The sequence below is a fragment of the Halictus rubicundus genome, chromosome 15, assembly GCF_050948215.1.
Source record: "Halictus rubicundus isolate RS-2024b chromosome 15, iyHalRubi1_principal, whole genome shotgun sequence".
Taxonomy (NCBI): Eukaryota; Metazoa; Arthropoda; class Insecta; order Hymenoptera; family Halictidae; genus Halictus; species Halictus rubicundus.
In genome coordinates, this window is record NC_135163.1 from 982,651 (window position 1) to 1,005,087 (window position 22,437).

The 22,437-nt window shown below is 36.8% G+C and overlaps 3 protein-coding genes across 9 annotated transcripts; 2 read left to right on the forward strand and 1 right to left on the reverse strand.

Annotated features, from left to right (window-relative positions):
• Positions 1-151: 151 nt before the first annotated feature.
• Positions 152-12,558, forward strand: LOC143361800 (uncharacterized). Its single transcript, XM_076801483.1, has 4 exons — positions 152-661; positions 9,619-9,809; positions 9,926-10,472; positions 11,405-12,558. The coding sequence occupies exons 1-4, from the start codon at positions 329-331 to the stop codon at positions 11,726-11,728; spliced, it is 1,395 nt and encodes a 464-aa protein (XP_076657598.1). The 5' UTR covers positions 152-328; the 3' UTR covers positions 11,729-12,558.
• On the reverse strand, positions 12,071-18,090 carry LOC143361803 (CKLF-like MARVEL transmembrane domain-containing protein 8). 6 transcript variants are annotated; one of them, XM_076801486.1, is made up of 6 exons: positions 18,046-18,064; positions 17,833-17,922; positions 15,864-16,072; positions 14,287-14,460; positions 13,892-13,996; positions 12,071-13,129 (listed from the first exon to the last, which is right to left on the reverse strand). In XM_076801486.1, the coding sequence occupies exons 3-6, from the start codon at positions 15,999-16,001 to the stop codon at positions 12,992-12,994; spliced, it is 555 nt and encodes a 184-aa protein (XP_076657601.1). In that variant the 5' UTR covers positions 16,002-16,072; positions 17,833-17,922; positions 18,046-18,064; the 3' UTR covers positions 12,071-12,991. The 6 variants fall into 6 exon arrangements, with proteins under 6 accessions (XP_076657601.1, XP_076657605.1, XP_076657604.1 ...); XM_076801490.1 differs by having other exon boundaries at positions 15,864-16,049; positions 18,046-18,063; XM_076801489.1 differs by having other exon boundaries at positions 15,864-16,095; positions 18,046-18,063.
• Positions 18,091-18,441: 351 nt separating this feature from the next.
• On the forward strand, positions 18,442-21,709 carry Msl-3 (male-specific lethal 3). 2 transcript variants are annotated; one of them, XM_076801436.1, is made up of 11 exons: positions 18,446-19,000; positions 19,084-19,245; positions 19,373-19,441; positions 19,522-19,631; positions 19,714-19,897; positions 19,982-20,167; positions 20,255-20,559; positions 20,648-20,860; positions 20,971-21,164; positions 21,249-21,333; positions 21,410-21,708. In XM_076801436.1, exons 2-11 carry the CDS (start codon positions 19,144-19,146, stop codon positions 21,495-21,497), a joined length of 1,536 nt encoding a protein of 511 aa, XP_076657551.1. In that variant the 5' UTR covers positions 18,446-19,000; positions 19,084-19,143; the 3' UTR covers positions 21,498-21,708. The 2 variants fall into 2 exon arrangements, with proteins under 2 accessions (XP_076657553.1, XP_076657551.1); XM_076801438.1 differs by having other exon boundaries at positions 18,442-19,245; positions 21,001-21,164; positions 21,410-21,709.
• Positions 21,710-22,437: the final 728 nt, after the last annotated feature.

Below are 22,437 nucleotides of genomic sequence, written 5' to 3' on the forward strand. Positions count from 1 at the left end.
AGAAATAAGTATAATTAATATAGGCACAGTAATTGGTACTCCCACAGTAACTGTGTCCCTTACCCTAGACTGTATTAGTATTTCTTGATCGAAACGCTTTACAAGATTTGCAATTCTAAAGTCGGACATTTGATATGCAACAACCTAATAATTCTCGTATATGGATGACACGGTAGTGAACGCGTTGAAGTATCCAGTATCGAATCAAGGGTTCCCCATAGAATCCAGGAAAAGACTTTGGGACCAAGCTTAGAGGATAATTATTAAGAATATTCGTTGAGATGTCGTGAAGAACAAGGAGTCGGCTCTCCCGGGCAATTAATCGGTAATGGCGTATCAGGGGAGAAAGATGATCGCAGGGTGTCAGGGTACTGATAATACATGGCGAGCAACGGAATTAGAGAATACCGGATGGCGCATGGCGTGCCGAAACGTTTCGCGGTCTCGTATTCGCGCGGAGCACAATTCCTGCTGGCCGATGGAAAGTTGGCCTGCGTGTTGCTCGTACCATAGGAATTTAAACGGGGATATAGGTATAAGAACACGGAGACGGGGAGTCGTTCACGGTAGTGTGAGGCATAAACGCGCCGGCACCACACCCAGCGTGACCACCATTGCGAACACGGGACCACGGGACACGGCCATGCGCGTCGCAGTGATCGTGAGTACCCAAAAGTGTTCTCATTCCTTTATTTTTCTTTTCTTTTTTTTCGTCCTGTGAACCCCCATTTGAACCCTCGGACGGCGGGCGTTTTCGATGGCTGCGCCGATACACAGTGACCGGGTCCGTTTCGACCCCCACGCGTCCTCGCAGAATTCACGCAACCTCTTTCTTATCGAATTCAACCCTTATTTCAACGTCGAAAATTTTTCCTAAAAATTTTTCCCTAGCGCATATTTTCATGTCTCGTAAGCTGATTCGTCATTATTATACTGTGGATTTTTATGCAAAATAAAAAGTTTCCGAATCGGTTGTGTGAAACAGAAGCTAAATAAAAATGTACTTCGTTCAAGATTTTTAATCGATCAAAAATGATAGATACGATTAGACTGCGGATTTTTATGCATTTCTGACGAAATTAATTGGGCGAAATATAAAACAGTGAGAAATATAAAAATTCTAAGAATATTGTTGTGTCCTTTTCAACGTAAAAAGTCTAGTAAGGGATGGAATGAATTTTTATTTAACTACTGCTTCCCGCAATCGATGCAGAATATTTTTATTTTGCATAAAGATCCGCAGTCTAGATATGATATATACTCTTTAATTTTTCCAATGTTTTCACGGTTTCGTATCTCATCCACTCATATCTGTCATAAATGCATGAAATCGGCAGTCTAATAATTATACAAAAAAGTATTGATTTACAATGGTTTTACTGTTTGACAAGAGCATAGAGAACATTTTGTACTCTCGCACGCTCCTCGGAAATAGTCGCATGGAAGGTCCTAGTATAATAATTCACCCATGCTTATTCTACACTTTAAATTAACAAATTGTGTTTCACTTATAGCGTCATATTTGAACACTAGGTTTGCGGGACCTGTCAACATGACGGGTTCTAATATTTTTAATTTACGGTTTTGGAGATTGTAAAGATGTATCCATGAGGAATTATTCAATAAATTCTTTGGACATTTATTCGAAACAAAATGGCAACAAATTTGGATAGACGCATACTTGTTATTTTGAAAGTAATGGAAAATTGTCACTTTTAGTGTTCCGTTAATAACCTAACAGTTGATGCGACATAAAACCATAAAATAAAAAAATAAGAGAAAAGCTAGTGTTAAAGAAATAGGTTCCGCAACACCAACAGAAAAAGTTCGATTATTTTGCAGTGTATAAAAATAGTAAATGGATGAATTTTCATCCTGATCAACGTCTGAGGATTAAGCAAAATTAAAAGTATCGTAACTGGGTATTGGTACAAGGATTAGTATAAAACATTGTGATGTAAATTTTCACGAACTCATGTTTATATTGTTTATTCTGCTAAAATTAGAACAGAAATTTCTTGCAGCAATAAAACGTTTCGCTAGATCGAAAATAAAATAAATTTTGTATACCTAAATTCGATGAATCAGGTGAAGCTCTTCAAATCTTGGTCACGGTTGGTAAATGCGGTTATTATTAGACTGTGGATTTTCGATATTTATAACAAAATCGAGTAGCTAGTTTTGAAAACAGTAAACAAGTTAAAAGGATTTAAAGATATCGACGTTCAAGATATTAGAATTTTTGAAAGAAAAGCAATTTGTACGTGGCTCCATGTAGAAAACTTTTATTTTGCATGAAAATCCGCAGTTTCACTGTTCTAATATTACAAGAAAGCAGACTCGGGATGTTCATGCGAATTTCCATTTTCACCGTTAGATTGATAAAAATTGAAAGTCAGGAAAAATTTCTTTCGTCGATTAGAAGATTTTTCGGGTAATTATCTATTTCCAGTGGCTTCCGTTGGTTTACGAAAAACATTTTTTTTTGTTTTATTAGGTTTCCCCTGGCATAATAAATAAATAATAACAGATAGAGTCATCCAAGTGGCGTCGTAAAATTCACAAAAGTAAAAGATTTGATACTTCATTCAGGTTCTTATTTTGTTTGATCGATACCCGCTAAAGTAGACAAATCTTTTTATCGCGTTCCCACAATTTAGTCCGGAACCAACTGCGAATGTCTGATACGATTGCAAAGCGAGGTACCTTTCAAAAAGAGTGAACAAACTATACGGTGCTCAATGGACCGTACTAAAATTACTGAACCACGAGAACGAGGTGGTAAGAACGCGATTAACGTTCTGTGATGAAAGATGCAGTATAGGCTAATTATGGAAATTCGAAAATCATCGTTAAGCACACAGACTTCCGTTCCAGCCTGTTTCCTTTGCCACAAATCTGGAAGCATAGACCGCAAAATATAAACTAATATTCTCTCTCGAATCTGTTCAAAATGTGAAAGAAAGTTGAAATAATGCGCTTGACACGCACGAGCGAATAGATTTCCGTTTCACTTCAGTTTTTGTTAAACAATTCACAAACATATGTATACGTATTAGATTGCGACGTAAATTTGTTCGGTTGCAAATATACTAATTTTAGTCGCGACCCGTTGCAAATTCACTGTGATTAAATAACACTTGCTTATAGCTAACGATTTTATAATTGATCGATTGTAATTCTCTAGACTGGAGATCTCGATGCAGAAGGAAAAGTGTTCTTCGTTTTCAAGAAACAAAAGCTAAACAGAAATTTCATTGCTCCCTTAATTATTTTATTAAGCTGAAAATTAATAAATTGATATTCTGAAATTTGTTTAATCTATCTGCTGCCTTAAATGGCACCTACACATATGTGTCAAAATTTGAAGATGACCGAACTAATTTATGTTACGTTTCAATACGAAAATTGACTGTTTAACTTTTTAGCAGGCCAGATGGTGTTCTTTATAATTTCCATTTATAAGAAACATTGGTATGCACGATTTAAAGCAGTGGACATATTTAAAAGATTTAAGGATACCGGTGTATTAGTTTCAGCTTAATAAGATGGTTAAAAGTAGAAAGAAATTTTTATTTGGCTCCTGTGCCTAGCAATCAATGCGAATATTTTTTATTATGCATAAAGATGCGCAGTCTAGACATTTCATATGCAACAACTCGATATAACTAGCTTCTATAGCAGTGATACGAATTAAAGTTGCCGCATGACGCAACGATCGCAAGTTCGTTAGTTAGAATACTATGTAATACGCTTCCCCTGAAAAATATATCAGGGTGTGAAGGTAGAAGGGCGCAGCCAAGAAATGATCCACTGTGAGAGCCGAAGTCGAAAGACGAGTTGTTAGACAATATATGAAATGTGTATCAACTTACATATATAGAGTTTCCATTATACTTGACATTCCTTTCGATCAGCCCTCTCCAATGTCCGCGTGGACGGTGTGGACACGTTCAGCCAGCGGACTTTCCGTCCGAACCTGTTACTTTGTAATCGGATTATGTAAAACCCATGGACAGACAGCATACTTCCCTTATCAAGTTCGAGATCTTTTTATGCGTTACATTTTGCTGGACGCGAGAGAATATTACGGCGCGGCTTGGCTGACGCGTGCAATCGCATTCTACTTGCAAAGCACTCATTTCAAGAATAGACGAACCACTTGATAAATCAAAATCGTTCGTCTATTCGAATTTCTTTCGTTGCACGTTATATAATATATTCGGTTGGAACGAAAGTTTGTAGCATTTTGAAGTTGAAATCGAAAGATTAAATTCAGGTATTTATTCATAGGTAAGTTGCCTCAGAAATGGCAAAAAGAAATAGAACAGAATGGAAAATATTTTATTGAGTAAGTCTATGTATAAACATCTGAATTTTATCTTCGAATTTTAATTTAACGCTGAACCTACCAAACACAAAAAGCGATTAAAATAGCTTATAAAAATGACAAGGCTGTATTTACTTAGTTTTTTAAAAATTATTTGTTTGAACAATATTTTAAAAATTCATCTGTTCTCTGAAATCTTTTTATATCAGAAAACGCACGAATTTAAGGAAAAATCATTGCGCTTGACCGTCTAGTTTCCGAAAAATTAGCAAAAATGGGTTTTCACCCCAACTTTGTGGGCTATTTTCACCCCCTAGATATAGATCATTGCAGAAAAAAATAGGTGTGAAATATTTTTCAACAAACTATACCCCGTATAAATTTCATTAAAATCGGCGTGTGATACTTGGGTAATGTCATTTGTAAAAAGGGAAGTTGCAGCTTTATCGTGTTCACCTAATAGACTATAAAGTGTATTGGATTGTTTCGTAGTCTATTAATGCACTCAATTGAAATTCAGACTAGTTTTTTAAGAAGGCAGATAAAATAATAACGATACTTTTGGAGCAAGCTAACAGAAAGATTGAAATGATGTAACGCAGGCTGAAAAAGGTTAACGATCGACACATCGGGGAATTAAAAGTCGATTCGTAAACGAGCCGTTCGCAGGCCAAAACGATTAAATCACCTTTCGAGTTGTTTCACATTCCACGGGAAAAGCACTCGATCGATGCTTAACTTTTTACACATGCAATAAACTTTAATAATCGACGATAAAAATTGAAAGAACGTTTAAACGTGAATGTACGAAGAAGTGTAAAATGTGACAGTGTGAACGTAACTTAAAGATCGATAAGATACGATCAGAATAACGATCGGTAGTCATCGAGGATTTCGTGAATGCAACACCGCCGATTAATTATAATTACGAAGTTGCTTCACGAACTCAACAGAAAGCTCTAGCATAAGGAACCCAATTACTGGGGGGGTACCAATTACTGTGCCTATATTAATTACACTTATTTTCAAAGCATAATGAAAACTAAGTATAATTAATATAGGCACAGTAATTGAGTCCCTTACCCTAATCGTATCCTGCGTGTGTATTATTTTTTCAAATTATCTCTAGTCTTTATTTCGTGGAGTTAATCGGCTTGTGAACTGCGACCAGCTCAAATAATATCTCCATTCGAGAACGGAAAAATTGATCCAGGATCAATCGTTCGGTCGATTCAACGGAGGATCGGAAGGATCGTCGGGGCATCCTGATCGGGAATATCGAAAAGATCTCACGTTACAGGGACGTGACGGTGATCGCGAAGCTGGCCCTGAATAGAGATGAAAATCGTCCGCGAAAGAAAGTGAAAGTGCGAGAGGAGGTGGAGGAGGAGGAGAAGGAGGGGGAGTGAATGAACAGACTGGGAGTCGGTGAAAAGAGAATGAGAAAGAAACGACGGATGAGGTGGGGAGAAATTGTAGCAAGATCTTGAACGCGTTTCTTAACGATCCTCATGCACGAAGGACGAAAATTAGTAGCCGCCGCCCGTGGACAGTAGGCCGAGCCCCGAGTGAAAGTGCCCCGCAAGAAAGTCGAATAGACTTTTCGTCGCGTTCCCTCTAAATATATATACGCGTGCTTCGACTCGGAACGAAGTGCAAGCCCCGTAAGAAACAAATCCACGTCCACTCGGATCGCCAACCGCCTGTCTCCTTTTCTCCGTCTCTCTTTGTCTTTCTGTCTCCCTCTCTTCCTACCTCTCTCCCTCTCTCTCTCTCTCTCTATCTCTATCTCTCTTTTCCCCCCTCGCATCAACGAGACCGGTGCATTCCTGCGGACTGCAGGAACTGTAGAGGATATGGTGAACGCCGATACCGGCTCGACCTGACTAGAGATTGCTACAATACAAGCTGTTTCAGATACCCCAGCGAAACGCAAGAATTTACAATGCTGCCTCAGCCAAAACTCCCCTAAAACTCCTTTTCAACCACTCCAAAAAACATCTTCCTCGCGGTTTGCAACGATTCGGACGCGTCTCTGACAACGGCTAAATTTCAAATGCATAAATCTAAAACAAAAGACACCTAAAACATTAAAAAGCCAGTCTTTGTTCTCCCCAAAGAAGAATTCAAAATTGTACTCAATAAATTGTTCAGATGTGACAGCTATTTCATTCAAAATTCGACTGATTTTTAGAATCATTATAATGTGAAGACTACTTCTGAAATTGTTATTTAAAAGAAAATCGTCCAGCTTCCATTACATATAGCTCAGAAATTGGTGAACCTATTGATAGGCTTGCGCAAGGTAAAGTGTTAAAAAACAGTTCTGAATTGTTTTGTCAATAAAAATTTGTGCAGTGTCTGAAATAGAAAATTAGTGAATTTTTGCTAGGAGAGCAGCGTGTGGATGAGAATTACCACTAAAACTGCCAGAGTCAGAGCGACTGATTTCAGATTCTGTATTTTACACTGCCAATGAGTGCGAAATGTCAGATCATCCCGTAGGTAATGCGAATTTCCTTTCACATCTTTAGAAGATGAAGTATAAATCATGACCCTTGGAGCCCTCTCGCTTTCTACAACTTGATATATATCTATAGAAAACTAATAATTGCAATTGGGTTTCTGTAATTCACTTTCCAAAGACGTGAAGGAAAATTCGTGTTACTTATTGGATGATCTAATATAACTTGCGAAATTGCTTCGAAAGAAATTGTTAAATAAATTGATTTATCCGTGCAATAAATGTCACATATTTCCACGCGTCTTGTAATATTCATAAAGATATTCACTTTGTTATTAATTGTATAGGCTTAATTTATAGTTTCGAAATAGATGCAAACATTCTTAAACGCATAAGAAGCAACGTTTTTGTTAGATTTTGGTTTTTCAAGGCGGAAGCAGTTCTAAAAGTGAATGTATTTATGCTTCCGTAATTTCTACATGCTTAGGTAATTATTATACGCGTGTCTACTGTGTCTTCTTATGCACCATAAATCTCTAAGAAAGTATTTTTCTAAATGAAGGTAGAGTGTAACCGTTAACAAGAGAGAAAAAAAATTGAAATTTTTATTTGGTTGGAAACCTATACGCACGAAATCACAGAAATTGCGGAAGTAGAGCTTATTAATACACGAACTTAACAGTTTGCAGTTAACACCGTAAACATGGCTAACCTTGTCACGTCAAAATGGCGTACCGTGTCACATACACTCGTCGTCCCTGGATACTTGAAATTCGCTCGATGCTACACAAAAATGAAGAAAAACAATGAACCATAAAACTGCCATAGATAAGCAAATAAAAATAATAATTTCCAAGTACAATCGCGTCAATAATCCTGAAATAGTAATTCACCCTCCTCTTAAGACACCCGATCACTTCCGGATCGACATAAGCCCGATTGCATCACTTTCTGTCGGATGGTAATATTAACTCTGGATGATTACGGTAATAGCGAAACACGAGATGAAATTCTTCTAGAAAAATTTTAACGTTGAAACGACATGTGTTACTCGCTTTCGCAGACTCTGACTCGCAGGATCGAAGAAGAACAAACTAACTCGAGCTAACTGCGCTCTGATAACCGTGTAAACGAAACTCGTCTGCAGAAAATTTTGTATGCAGGAAACGAAATTAGTCTAACTTGTGTGGCAACATTTTTCGACCAGTTTTCCACGTTCAGAGTTAAACGTCCTTCGAGGCTTTATCTTTCCTGGACGGCGCAGAAATCCGCGGACTTTCTAGCACCCTCTTTCACGCCCTGTTGCGCTCGCTGACGCCGACGCGTCGATAAACCGTGCCTCGCCGTTCATTTCAATTTCCCTCGGATAATTCGTTAGAACTCCGGCGCGACAACTTGTTACGTTTAATGGCAACAACACGACCGGTATTTCATATTCTTATGCAACGCGAGATACTCGTGCAAGAAAAAAGGACACGCGGCGCTTTGAAGGGGGTATTCAGGTTTTTCGTTTTCAAAAAATCGATTTTCTCTCTGCATTTTGAATCCGTCGCAGTTTAACGCCCGATTGTTCTTATTTCGTGTATACGTTTCGTTCGATATCGTTGCAACAGGTTTTCCTCGAACGAGACCAGTGTCTCCTATATTAAAAGCGTTTTACCGGTTCGGGATTCTGGTTTACGTTCCTGCGCGCACGTACACGCATAATTAGGACCGTGTGCTCTCCACCGACACGTCCCGCGTTACGTGTGCACGCGTAAAATTCGTCGAATGCTGGAGAAAAGAGAAAGTGATTCGATTCCGATACCCAGGCGACGGTGTCGTGCAACGTCTTGCGTACCCGCCATTGGTTCACCGACCACGTAACTTCTCGAACAATTGACATTTAGACAGAACGCGGGATAAAGAGAAAAGGAACTGGAATGACGGGTGAAAATTGCATAGTATAATAAAATTGCATAATAAACATTTCGTATAGAAACGACGCATCCTCAGTGACGTCGTTATGGGAGTGACGGTGATGGTATGAGGGTCACCCCCTCGTGGGGGTGACAACCAATGTTTTGTAACCCCTTGCACTATGATTTGTTTTACGGTTGCAGTGATTAGAACTTCTTTGTCGTTTATAATTTCCTAGAAAAAGAAGGAAGTTTACATTTATTATATGTAGTCAACAACAAAATAGTATTTCGTTCGGGTTTAAAGGAAATTAATCACTAGACTGCGGATTGTATGCATTCATGATAAAAATGAGTACGTGAAACCTAAAACAGGAAAGACATAACGACCAAACGTTTTATATAATATTGGGGGAGAAGGGGTGACACCGTGTATTACCCCACCGGGTGACACCAATGCTAGAAACGACACTGCGTTTTCTTGCCGTATGAATGATCCTGTCGAGTCACCGATGACGTGGTAATCTTACGAACAGACTGCAGACTTTTCTTGTAATTTTTCTTTTAACTTTTCAATATGCGTCCATACTCGACCACCGTTCGCAACATCACAAAACCAAAACTGTTTTGAGCGTTCAAGACAAGGTTGCAACGTCTAAGATAGAATATTTGAAAACTTGAAGTACAGTCAGAATTGATAAGAAAATTCGAATTACACCCCTCCTTCCCAATTTTGAGGGCTACCTTCGTCTCCCAGGTTGCTACTCGTGGCTGCCAAAAAAGAATAAGCTGTTGAATGCTTTTTGAACTTTTGAATGTAAATTTCGCGATAGTAGGAGGCTGCAAGGGTGACAAGCTTCGCGGAGGTTTCTATTTCCAAGGGATTCGAGTCAGACCAAAGCTGATCGAGAAATGTTTGATTGCAGTTGTTAGTGAGCTTCACTACTTTCGTATCGGCGCAATATCATCCGGATGCAGACGGTGGTTTGGCGCCGAAAGGGTTGCCCCTGTCGTTGAGATCGGCACGGTTTCAGAGACTGCCATCCGCTAGGCCAGCGGTGCCAACGCAAGCTGCACTTGCCAATCAACGAATACGACGACCAACGATTACGTTCAGGTATGACCGGTTAATTCGTTAATTTTCATGTACACATTGTTCGGAGTTTTAACAAAAAAAAAAAAAAAAGAAAGAAAAACGTTCTGAAATTTCATCAACTTGATGGTTGCAAGCAGCAGACCAAAAGGCTCCGAGGATGGTCCGATAACTGGTCCAGGATTCGTCACACCGCCAAAAATACTGCGGCTCGGTGCACCATCGGGACCAGCACCGCCACTGCCTCCGCTGGTTAAGCCAGTGAGCGAGGAACCGGAAGACGATCCGCGAAATCGCGAACCTTCGCGGGATCGCGATCAAGAAGACGATGGCGAGCTGAGCGAGGAGCAATCGGACAGCCAGGAGACCAGCGAGGAGAATATACCGCGTGCCATACCGAATTTAGGATCTGTGGGCTCGATATCGAGGAGTTCGAACTTGGGACCGGCGCCGCAACCACTACCGGTACAGTATCGTCCGCTGCAACAAATACCCATACCGACAGTCAGAGGATCCCCGGCACCAACGACACAACCACCCCCACCCGTTCAATATCGTCCCGCGCCAAAAGCCAGCAAACCCAGGAAACCCATAGAGGAACCTTTCAAACAACCTGTCAAGGCACCTCCGAAACCTGTGAAACCGTCTCAGGTCTACGATGGCCGTGGAAAGAAACCTGTCGCGCAGGTGAGTTGATCAAATTCATTTAGAAACTTGGGACACGATCCGCAAAATTACCATAGTATAATTTCTCAGTAGTTCCAGTTAATAAATAATAGTTCATCTACTGTACAAAATCAAAATGTTAACGATTATGTATACATGTTAATATGGTATTGTATAATTTATAGGGTTAGAGCACCCCCAATTACTGTGCCTATATTAATTATACTTATTTTTAAAGCTAATGAATATTAAAAAAGAGATATATAACATATATTAACTGATTTTAATAAAAAAAATTTAATATCTCTTTTCTAGTATTCATTATGCTTTAAAAATAAGTAGAATTAATACAGGCACAGTAATTGGTACCCCCACAATAATTGTGTCCCTTACCCTATAACAATATTATAATACTTAAATATTTCATCTCCTTACTGATTTTTGTCATAAATTCATAATATCCACAATCTAGTAATCCTCCTCTGTCGTTCCGTTCGTTCCAAATTTGTAGCGAGGCAATTCAGTTAACTGAGGGAATTACTTATACTCCTATTCTATTTATAATTATTTATTATTGTCCAGGCGAGAAACGTCTGAATGTTATTGATCCGTTTATCGAAAGTGATCGGGTAAAGTGAAAACTGCGATACGCAACGAGTGCTACACCAGCAATCGAAACCCAATTACAAATATTAGATTATATCACAGTCCCACGGCAGGAAGTCATTACTAATATTGTGTATACCATTAGTTGCTTAAAAGTGGAACATAGCACGTGTAACAATTACGTAATGTAGAGGTGGGGGAGATAGAGAGTGTCAATTTGACAAGCTATATACATAGAAATGTCGGTAATTTAGCGGAGATGTGGCGGACAGTGCACTGATCAATTTAAATGAATCGCATCGATCATGTTCGTTTCGAGAAAATCTAATCGTGTCCTTTCGCAACAGATCATCAGACGCTATCGCAATGACAACCCAGATGGCTCGATCACCTGGGGTTTCGAAAACGATGATGGATCGTACAAAGAGGAACAGATCGGCGTCGATTGCATTACAAGAGGCAAATATGGGTACATCGACCCAGACGGTATTCGTCGCGAGTACACGTACGAAACTGGGATCAGATGCGACGAGGAGCAACGCGAAGAAGATGAGAACGGGTTTGTAGACTACCAAGAGAACAAGCTAGTGCTTCCCGATGGTAAAACTATAGATCTCTCTAATATGGGTAAAAAACAATCGCGCAGACCTCGTTATAGTAATAAAAATTAACAAAAACCCTTAACTTATACTTTCACGTTAAGTAAAAGCGGTAGTATAGATATTCGAGGTCTGTTGTTGCCAAAATCTAAAGATTTTAATGTTATTTTCGTTTCCCATATGTTGAAATATATTAATATTATAATAATTTAAAGAGAAAATTACAAGTGTTTAAAAAAAAAGAATAGAAGGAATCGCACCGCGCAAAATAAGCATTCGTGTTGATAACAACAAGAGCTTACAGCCCCATGTTATCTTATTTAACAACAACATCTGAAGAGAACATCAAGGTAACAGCACTTAATATCATAAGTTTTATTGTGACAATTGTCGTTGTGTTTGCATTGTTCAAAATTCGTATTTATATTATTTAGCATGTATTTCTATATCGTGTACATATGATCGTAGGTACCTGTACGAAGTTTTGTCGAATAAAAATAACGAGACATAATAAGAAATACATACATTGCATAATATCATAGTAACCGATAAATTATAACAAATTATCCTTATCGCCCAGCGGTCAGTATACCGCGGGTACACGCAACAACGATAGAATTCGAATAACTTAAAACACGTCCGGAAACATGATTATCCTTTCAACCGACTCAATACGCACAGTCTATAAATAAATTGATATAATTGTCCGCCCAGTTGCCATTATGATAAGTAATGGGACGCGATGCGATCGAACCATTGATCGTACAAAATTAAATACAAAAAAATGAGTAAAAATGTTGCAAACCTGCTATCTTCGAGCATGAACACAATACTGATTAAATATATCCTTAGGCGTTTCTTACACATGTATACAAATATGTATATGTATATATATGTATATATATATTTATGTATATACTATTGGTCCAAAAATATTATTTCAATATTAACAGACGTTCGAAACTGGTGAAACAATGTACAATTATCGTACGACTCGATTAACATGTGTATAGATTATAGATGAAAAAACATGCGTATACTAGAATATCGGGATAACATCTCCTTATAGTACAAAGATACAAGATTATCGAATATCGTGCTCGTGTTCAATCACATGTGCACACGTACGCTAACATGTAACCTAATAAAATCGAACGAAGTCAATGAAACTGATAAATCCATTGTGCCCTGTTTTTTTGTAAAGTGTATGCAGCGTACGAGGGTTACGACCTATAACACACAAGAGACATGTTTGATCTATCCTGATAGATCCTACACGAAGAAGTAACGATATGTTTCGAGACTGGTCCACATTTTTCCCATACGAATCCAAATTTAATACTCAGGACTCTGTGTTACTGTGGATGTTTGCTTAGGGGTGTACTGCCCCTGTGCTAACGCACCGCTCCTCGCTGCATGGAACTTTAACCAGGCATCGTAACCGTAAGCCACCATCGCGCAAAATCCAAAGAACTAAAAACAAAATGTATTTCAATTACATACACGGCAATGGTTCATCTAAAATTCATTTAAATATCTCTAAAATTCATTCAATATCTCTAGTGATTCATTTAAATATCTTCTTCTGTTGCGATGTTATAAAACAGATTTTCTGTGGAATTTGGTGGAAATTAATTTTATTTTGAATCTTCAGTTTGAGAATCAATATACACTTGCAGTGGATAATCAAGGGATGATTATTTACTGCATATGACAAAAAATATTGGCATAACAATATTGGTTGCTATGTATTTGACCATTGATTGCAATAAATTGTGCAGAAAATATATTTTATTTTATTTTCATCGCAATTGTAGAAAATGTTTAAGTGGCTACCTTTAGGTGCATCATCCTGTAATAATAATATTTTATTACACCGTCCGAACATTTTTACAATGTCTTCAGATATAATGAATATAGTATAATTTACGAAACATTACAACGTTTTGGGTTACATGGTGCAAACTATATACGTATATAAAAGCTTCGGTGATGTGCAAATTATTGAATTCTAGTTACACGACAATTTAGTATGTTTTTGGACATATCAAGTGCAGATTATCCATCTCGGAATAATCCCTAAATATTAATTAATAAAACAAAGTACATTAGAAAAGAAAATGAAAAATGAAATTAATACGAGGAACAATATATTATGTGATAATAAAATAAAAATACAATGCGAAGAAAATTCATATCAAGGTTCTATAGGTTCTAGTATTATATAATACTCACGGCTGCGACGCCGAAAGATTCTGTGTGTGCTAGTCTAGAATAGTCTGCTGCAAGGGATGCGGCGAGCACATAGAAGGCTGTCCAAATTGCACAAAATATGAATTCCTGCAAACAAAAATATTTCCGTTCGTATAAAGAACATGTAAGAAGGTCTAGCACAAATCAAAACATCGAAAACTAATATACGATGAAGGCTTGACATAAATTAGATCAATGCGCAACCAAATGGTTTTTATTATTTTTTTATTACAAAATTAAATTCCCTCTCTACTCCAAGTAATAACAGGATGTATATAAAAAATTCTTTTTTCAAGTGAACGCATAGTTGAGTTTTCGAAATTGTAATAAATAGTAATGTTTACGAAAAAAAAAAGGAAAAAAATTTTTCGACTCACAATCTTCAGCCAAGGAATTTTGGAGAATTTTTCGACGATATGGAACAGATAAAATACGAGTAGTATTCCTGTGAACCAAAAGCCACCCATGGCTACTGTATTAAACCATCCTCCCCGGCTCGAGTTACTCTGGTTCGATACGGTGATACATATGAATCCTAGAAGATTCAAAGCCTACAAGAATATGTTAATATTACAAAAAGAAATACATTCTTGCGTTTCTGATTAAAACCTCGAAATCGGATATTCTGATTTAGACTGCTTATTTTTTCATTAAAATATTTTACATTAAGAGGAATTCTACAACATGCATAGTTCCATAACTTTACCGATTTTCCTGTCGATCAGACAAAATTGAAACATATTTTGTATTTTTACGAATGTTACTATATCGCCCGTATCATTTATTGATATGACACCGCAAAAATAAATCGGTTTGTTTGACCCGGGAAATCAGGCTTATTTCTCGAATTCGAAATCATTAAGACTAATTCATTACATTACTATTAAAATGATCAGTGATAATCGCTGTTTAAAAAAGGGTGTCATTCTACATCACGCGATAGGGATAATTCCGGAATCAATCTTAAACAATCGATTTCTTTTAGACTAATCAGTGATTGTTATTTTCTAATAATTTGTGTATAATACTTTCGTCCCTTGAGCGAAATATTAGGGTCGATACGATCCCACTCAAAATGCTAATACATATTTAATGTGTAGCTATTAATAATATAACTATTTGTGAATCTAGATGAAATTTTACTGCTCACTACGTTTCTGTTTACCATTTAGATAGAGGTGAATATTAAATATTATTTCATTAAATCATGGCAATTTTAAAGTATATTTTTCAGGAGAAATGCCAAACTACATTTTTCTTGTTTAGGAAATAATGAACGACCACAATATTATAATTATTCGTAATACCTACAATCACTAACATTATGTGTTGCAAATATTTTTTTAACGTCATTTAATTCGATGTTCTGTTTCTGTCCGAACGTTCAGCGTATCACACGTGATAATTAAGTGATAACAAATATCAATGCTAAGTTTCGTTAATATCTCTATCTCCGTATACGGGGCGGTGCATTTACTAGTCATTTTATTACCGACAAGTATGAGCAGAAAAATGAAAGACTGGAAAGTAGTACCATCTTCAGTAGGTCATCTTTTTTTTTATTTTATTTCATTTTACGGTCGTATGTCGCATCAACTGCTAGGTTATCAGCAACATTATAATGTAAGCAAGCATAGGTTACATTATTTGATTTATCAATTTGGTTTTCTTAATAAATTCAAGTAGGTCTTGTATTTTCTAATTTCGCAAAAAAATAGCCGAAACACGAGAAATTTACACACGCCGTCAAATTATTTACAACAAACAGAGCCACCTTCTCCCCCTTCATTTCGTCCTCATATTTTATGGTTTACAGGGGGGAAGGCTGAATAGTAAATGCGTGGACACCTTTAATATAACGGGCGTTCGTTTTAGTAACGATTTACGCGAATCGATTTAGTAACGAGATGCCCATTGTGATAAAACGGTATAATATCGATTGTAACGAACTCACCACTTGAGCGACCTTTAACATGCCGGGCAATGTTCTCGTATAAGATGAGTCAAATCGGATAGTAGGTTGCGTGGTGGTGACCGATGTTGTCACTGTCGTTGTCGTAGTATGTTGACCTGGAAATCCTTGGTCCATCATGTTTGGTCACTCTAAAGCTGTCGTACTGTTTCTTCACGTTCGATAATCCTGGCAGACGTTATGCAAACTCGCTGTAAGGTAAGGGACCCAATTACTGTGGGGCACCAATTACTGTGCCTAGATTAATTACACTTATTTTTAAAGCATAATGTATATTTAAAAAGAGATATATGTAGCATATATATTAACTAATTTTAGTGAAGAAAATTTAATATTCGTTATGCTTTAAAAATAAGTATAATTAATATGGGCACGGTAATTGGTACCTTACTGTATAAAACATTTTACGCAATTATCGCGTTTCTAATGACACGGATCGTTTACTATTCTTTTCCGTGGCATGACTTATCGCATTGACTTCGCCTCATAATTTTCAGACTTCGGTCAACCGTCCCGTGACATTAAGTTTCAAAACAAAAAGCTTGGGAGTTACGTAATTGAAAGGCAAAGTGACTTTCAAAATTCATACTCATTTACGAGAAGAAGACTTATTCCAACAAAATCCTACGATAAGCAAGCAGAAACTACCGACCGTACCGTAAACTGGATCGATAAATTCGTTGGAATTGTCGTTTGAATTTTCTATGCGGCGGTTAATCATTAATGATAATTAGAGGTATACGAGAACCCGAAAATGTTGGGTACCCGATGGTCGGGACCGTATCCAGTCGAGACAAGGAATCGAGGATTTATTCGAATACATTCGAGAACTCTATGTATATATTCAGGGATCTCGAAAATTTTTGGGAATCCCGAATATTCACAGCAATAAACTCGAAAATTTTCGAGAATCCCGACACATTCGAGGACCCGAAAATTTCCAAGGACACGTCAGGACCCGACATTTTCGAGATCTCGCACACCTCTAATCGTCATTCAAATCATCGAGTTCGATAAGCTCGATTGTCGAACTTATACTCGGTTACTGTGAAATAATTCGATCGTTTAATTGTCCTTTGGCAAACAAACGCGACACCCCGATTCATTGTAACGAGGTAAAGAACAAGAAAAATGACGGATCGAATGGAAATCATCGTGTACAGGCAGGAGTTTCTCGTCATCCGATAAAGTTGTAGGATGATCGGGTTTGTTTTTAGTTCGGGTCTACTCAACGTAATGATGTCAATCCGAGTGACATACCATAGAAATTACTTAATATTACAGTATGAAGTCATCTTGCCTGAAAATAGCGAATGACAGGTTTGTACGAGCAAGAGCAACGCACGGGTAATGATTCCGAGTGCGCTTATGAGTATATCACTCGGGTATACAGTACGCATGGTTGTGGGCGGTGAATTCGATTGTGTGTCACGTTATCGTTATACTAAAGCTCCAGAATCAACGGTCTGTACTACAACCGCATAAAATGTGACACGCGAGAAAAAGGCGTGTAACAGAGCATGTAAAACCGGTCTACATAGAGAACGTAATATTTACGTGGGTAAATGTTTCCAAATATGTTGTCACGAAATGCGTACATTCCATACATTCCATCATACCACATTACAACGCGGAAATATAAATAACGTACGCATGCTCCGCGAAACAAATTTATTTCTTGGTACACACTTTCAGGAATTAACAACATCGAAAGTTTGTACATTCATGACCTGTAGCTTCTGTTGTCTCTGTACGTTAGCACGAAGTAGCGGGAAAAAGTCATTTAGCATTCTTCATGTATAATTGAAATACTGTTACTTCGTTCGTTACATCGTAATCGTTACTGTTCGCATATCGTCGATTCTCTATGTCTACATTACGACGTACGGTGGAATGCTAAGATATTGTTTCTACGTAGAATATATACATACATGTATTAATATGTATTTACCTTTCGCGATAGACTGATCTATGGACCCGTTTATTCCCAAGTATTGTCTGCTCCTTGCACGCTGACAAGTATTCCCGCGTCCTTGAAACACTTCGAAACGAAAAAATCAAGTTCCTTACATACGCCGAAACAGAACGCATGAATATACTACAAGAAAAATAACACCGAACCCGTTTCGAAACAAAACACACTGTATATGCAACAGTTACCTACGCTATTACAAGTGGATCTATGAATTCTGGTAGGTATGAAGTGCTCGATCCTACCCCTCCTTGTTAACCATACGCAGCTCTCTCTAACGGAAATTTTCGCAAGTTTTTGCATGAACTTTATAGGCATAAGATCCCTAAATGAATTATTTACACGAAATTTTGATAGAAATGAAATTTATTAAACAGAATTTTAGCTTTTAATAGCCCTATTCCTATACTTCGTCTGTGATACGATGTCTGTAGGGATCAGTAAAAATCATTTACTGATATCCGTATACACGGGATCAATTATTAATGTACAATTTCATGGAAATATTGCAGTTTCTTTTATAAATAATTACTATTAAGTATATTTACAGAGCGTACATTTGCACAATCACATTTTGAAATTGATTTCTATAACAATCAGATTAATGAATTCGGAAACTAATGATCCAAACTTCTACAGTTATATTTGAGAAATACACGAAAGAAATATGTCTCTAAAAAACTTGAACAGTTCTTCAAAACATAGTTCCTCAACCTCTATTATTTGTGAAAATATAAAGACGAGAACTATTCATATCTGTTTAATACTACATTGTTGAACATTATTAATTTTTTATGTCCAGAAATGTACATATCAGAAATAAAATGTACAATTTCGACATCTTATATAAATGTGTATGCATGTCGAGTTTCCATGGAATGTAATTCTACTTTTTTTTTCTTGGCGCGTTAGAAACTCTTGATTGCTTCAAATATTGCGCCGCACTTAAATTTGAGCTCAAGTTAGGTTAGTTGTATACAAACTAACCAACGTAGTTTTGTAAGCAAACTTAATACCGGGAGACTTAAATTTGTGTCAATAGATTATTGACAGCACATCATCTGTGACTTAAATATAGTGAATAATCTAAATCGTTTAACAATTTGAACAAAAAAAAAAGGCTGTATTAATAATGTTATGTTTCTGTGTAAGCGTCAATGTTTGTTGATTCGAGTGTTGATGGACTAGGTTATCATGTCAGTCTAAATAATATTAATTAATTATCTGCAGTACTACACTGTTATTTGTGAAATTAGTTTGATATTTGATTCTAACGTTTAATAAGAAGGAATGGTTTCCACTCGCGGCCCAAAATTTAAATTTTGTGACGGTGAAAAAGTTCTTTGTTATGAGCCTGATCCTACAAAAGCAAAAGTACTATATGATTCCAAGGTATGCATTAAGAACAAAATGAATTACGCTTGATTATGTTTCATTTAATCACTTTTGTTGTACGATAAAACTTAATACAAATTGATACTGGTCCTTTGTACCTTTTTAATTTATATTTTCTCTGCAGGTACTTGATGTAATAGTTAATAAAGATCAAAGAGGACGAAAAGCTGTTGAATATTTAATACATTTTCAGGTAGATATCATATAATTAACTTATTATTTATTTTATTTATAAATCATTAAATCGCATAATCTAAAATATTTTTACAAAAGGGGTGGAATTCCTCATGGGATCGTTGTGTAACAGAGGAGTACGTACTAAAAGATACAGAAGAAAATCGTCAACTCCAACGAGACTTAGCTCAAAAAGCACAATTACAATTGTATGTATTCAATATACTTTAATCAGTATAACCTTCTTGCTGTCATAATTATTATTTATTGTATCAATGTAATTGCAAATAGGGGAGCATATTTGTATCGACGAGAGCGTAAGAAAAGAAGTCACAAGTTATCTGATCGATTAAATGAAACTGAAAATCAAGAACCACGAAGAAGAGCCAGGAGTGGTGGTAGTCGAGCAACATCTGCAACGACTGGATCATCGGAAGATGGTAGTTCAGGGCAACACGCAGATTATGACACAGAAGTCGGTTAATGAATTGATAGTAATTATTACATGATAAGCTGTTAAAATGTACAAAATTAAGAAAAAAATATTTTACTACTAAAGGAAGTTATTACTGAAGAGGATACAGAAAGTAGCTCTGACTATGTTGGAGAAACAAGTGATGATGAAGATAGCGGTGGTGGTAGCCAATCTGGAGCCAGTGTGAAACCAGGAATTGATCTTGATATAGGTACCATGTTAAGAAGAATTCTAGATCAGGACCATGATCTAATAACTAATAAAAATAAGGTAACTTCTTTTGTTACAATATCTGAAATTTCACAAATATTATCATATTTTAATATTTTTAAATATTAAGTCGTATATGAATTTTAGTTAGCTGTTCTACCAGCACAACCTACTGTTGTAAATATGTTGGAATCATGGGTACAACACTTTACAACAACACAACTGACGAACATTCCAGAAAAGCCTCAGAGGAATAAAACGAATAATACAATAGAAAAAACAGTTAACGAAATAAACATATGCAGAGAAGTTGCGGATGGACTGCGTATATACTTTGATTTCACATTGCACGATCTTCTGCTGTATAGGCAAGAACGAGAACAATATTGTAATTTGAAATCGTCTTTCCTGTATAGTGAACACCCGACGCTCGTAAAAGAAGAACCAATTGAGTAAGGTCGAAACTTTTACATACTCTAATTTATTTAAAGTTCTACCCCATTAAAACTCTAGAAAATACAAAATTATATTAATTTCAAGGACCTCTGAAGTATTAGTTAAAGAGGAATACGAAGATACTGAATATGCGCATTTACCACCATTTCAAGAACACGATCCAGAAATTGACAATGCATCAAAGACTATGGCGGGTTCGAAAAGAAGACTTCGATCATGCCGAGTAAGCTCTATCGATGAGAATAGACAATTAAGATCTTATGAAGAAATTAAACCAGACACAGGAACCTTATCAAGGTGAACATGTGTTTTAATTGTACAATAGAAACATTAAGGAATCACAAGATTTTGCATTTTATTTTGTAGTTACAAAATTGTTAATTTCTTTTTTTTTTTCTTTTTTGTAGTATTGCAAGTACAAGCTCTCGTTGTTCTAGCCCACGCGGTGTAACACTGAGAATACCAGTTGTTACATCTGCACAAGTTAATGCTTTGCTTCAACAAGCAAATAAGTGGAGATTAATGCCTGAATCATCAAAGACTGAAGGTCCCCCCAATCCTTCTACTTATTATGGTGCTATTCATTTAACTCGCCTATTCGGTGAGTGACTTTAGAAAAATAGAAAATTCAATAAAAAAATGTAATAATCAATGTAATTGACTTAATGAATTTTTTAATTTCCAGTTAAATTACCAGATCTGCTTCAATCGGCGGAAATACCAAATAAAAAATTAAAAGTACTCTTGAAATTTTTGGATATGTTTCTCAGGTACTTTGCACTGAAATACGCGTCAAATGTTTCTTTTACGTTTTTAAAACCAATTACTATGTTATTATTATTGCAGTTACCTAGAAATGCACCGAGAATGGTTTGGAGAACAATTCTACATGCAGACGGAAAATCAATTAGTTCCTCAAGCAAGTATTTCTTAACATAGTAATAGTAATACGCAAACTTCCCCTGTATTCAACTACAGATATGATTGTGTATACATTATGTGAATACTAAGTGTGGTGTACAGCAAGAATGTATGTGAAATCAGTGTAAACGATAAACGCATTTTTATATTAATTACTAAGCAGTATGTTTTATATGCCTTTCAAATACAACTATCCTTGAAAGTGATGTCTACACAGAGTATAGTTATGATTTACACAATCTCTCTTCTTAATAAAATATTTTAGTAAATATTTTTGTTCTTTTTTTTTTATTTGTTAAACGAATATTAATGTTCTTCTTTGTTGATCTCTTTGTTGCGACTGACAAAAAAGTGTTATTAGAGCTTTTAGGTCGATTTCTAATCCTGTCTGTCGCAGAATATATATTCCAGAAAGGAAATTTCCTCTCTGCTTTAGCTATCGATATATAATTATACGAAATATCGATACAATTAAAAAATATCACCATCACTATGGTTCAGTATATGTACATATATAGGGACGTAGAGCAACGTAGAGTCAGTTTAGACCCACTCTACCTTCCCCTTCTACGACGCTATTTCCCCACCCTTCCGCCACGGCCCGGTTACGTAACGTCGTAACGCGTTTCCTCTCTGTCGTGCATGTGTCACAAGGTCGCGTGGCTAATCCGGTACTGACAGAGAGGTGGTAACTTTTTCCCCTCAATTCGTGCTGCCACCCCTCGTCAGGCGACTTTGTTGCCATTACCAAGTTAGTCCAGTGATCAAATGTTGTACGTTGGACAGGTTTTTTCGCGCATGCGCGTCCAGCGCAGTGGGGTACTGTTATTGGCGAGAAAGTGCCGGAAGGGTTTTTCGATAGCAACGACTTTCGAAACAGTGTCGCCAGATGAGGGGAGGGAGTACGAAAGGGGGGAGGAAGTTGCTCGCTCTCTCTCTCTCTCTCTCTCTCT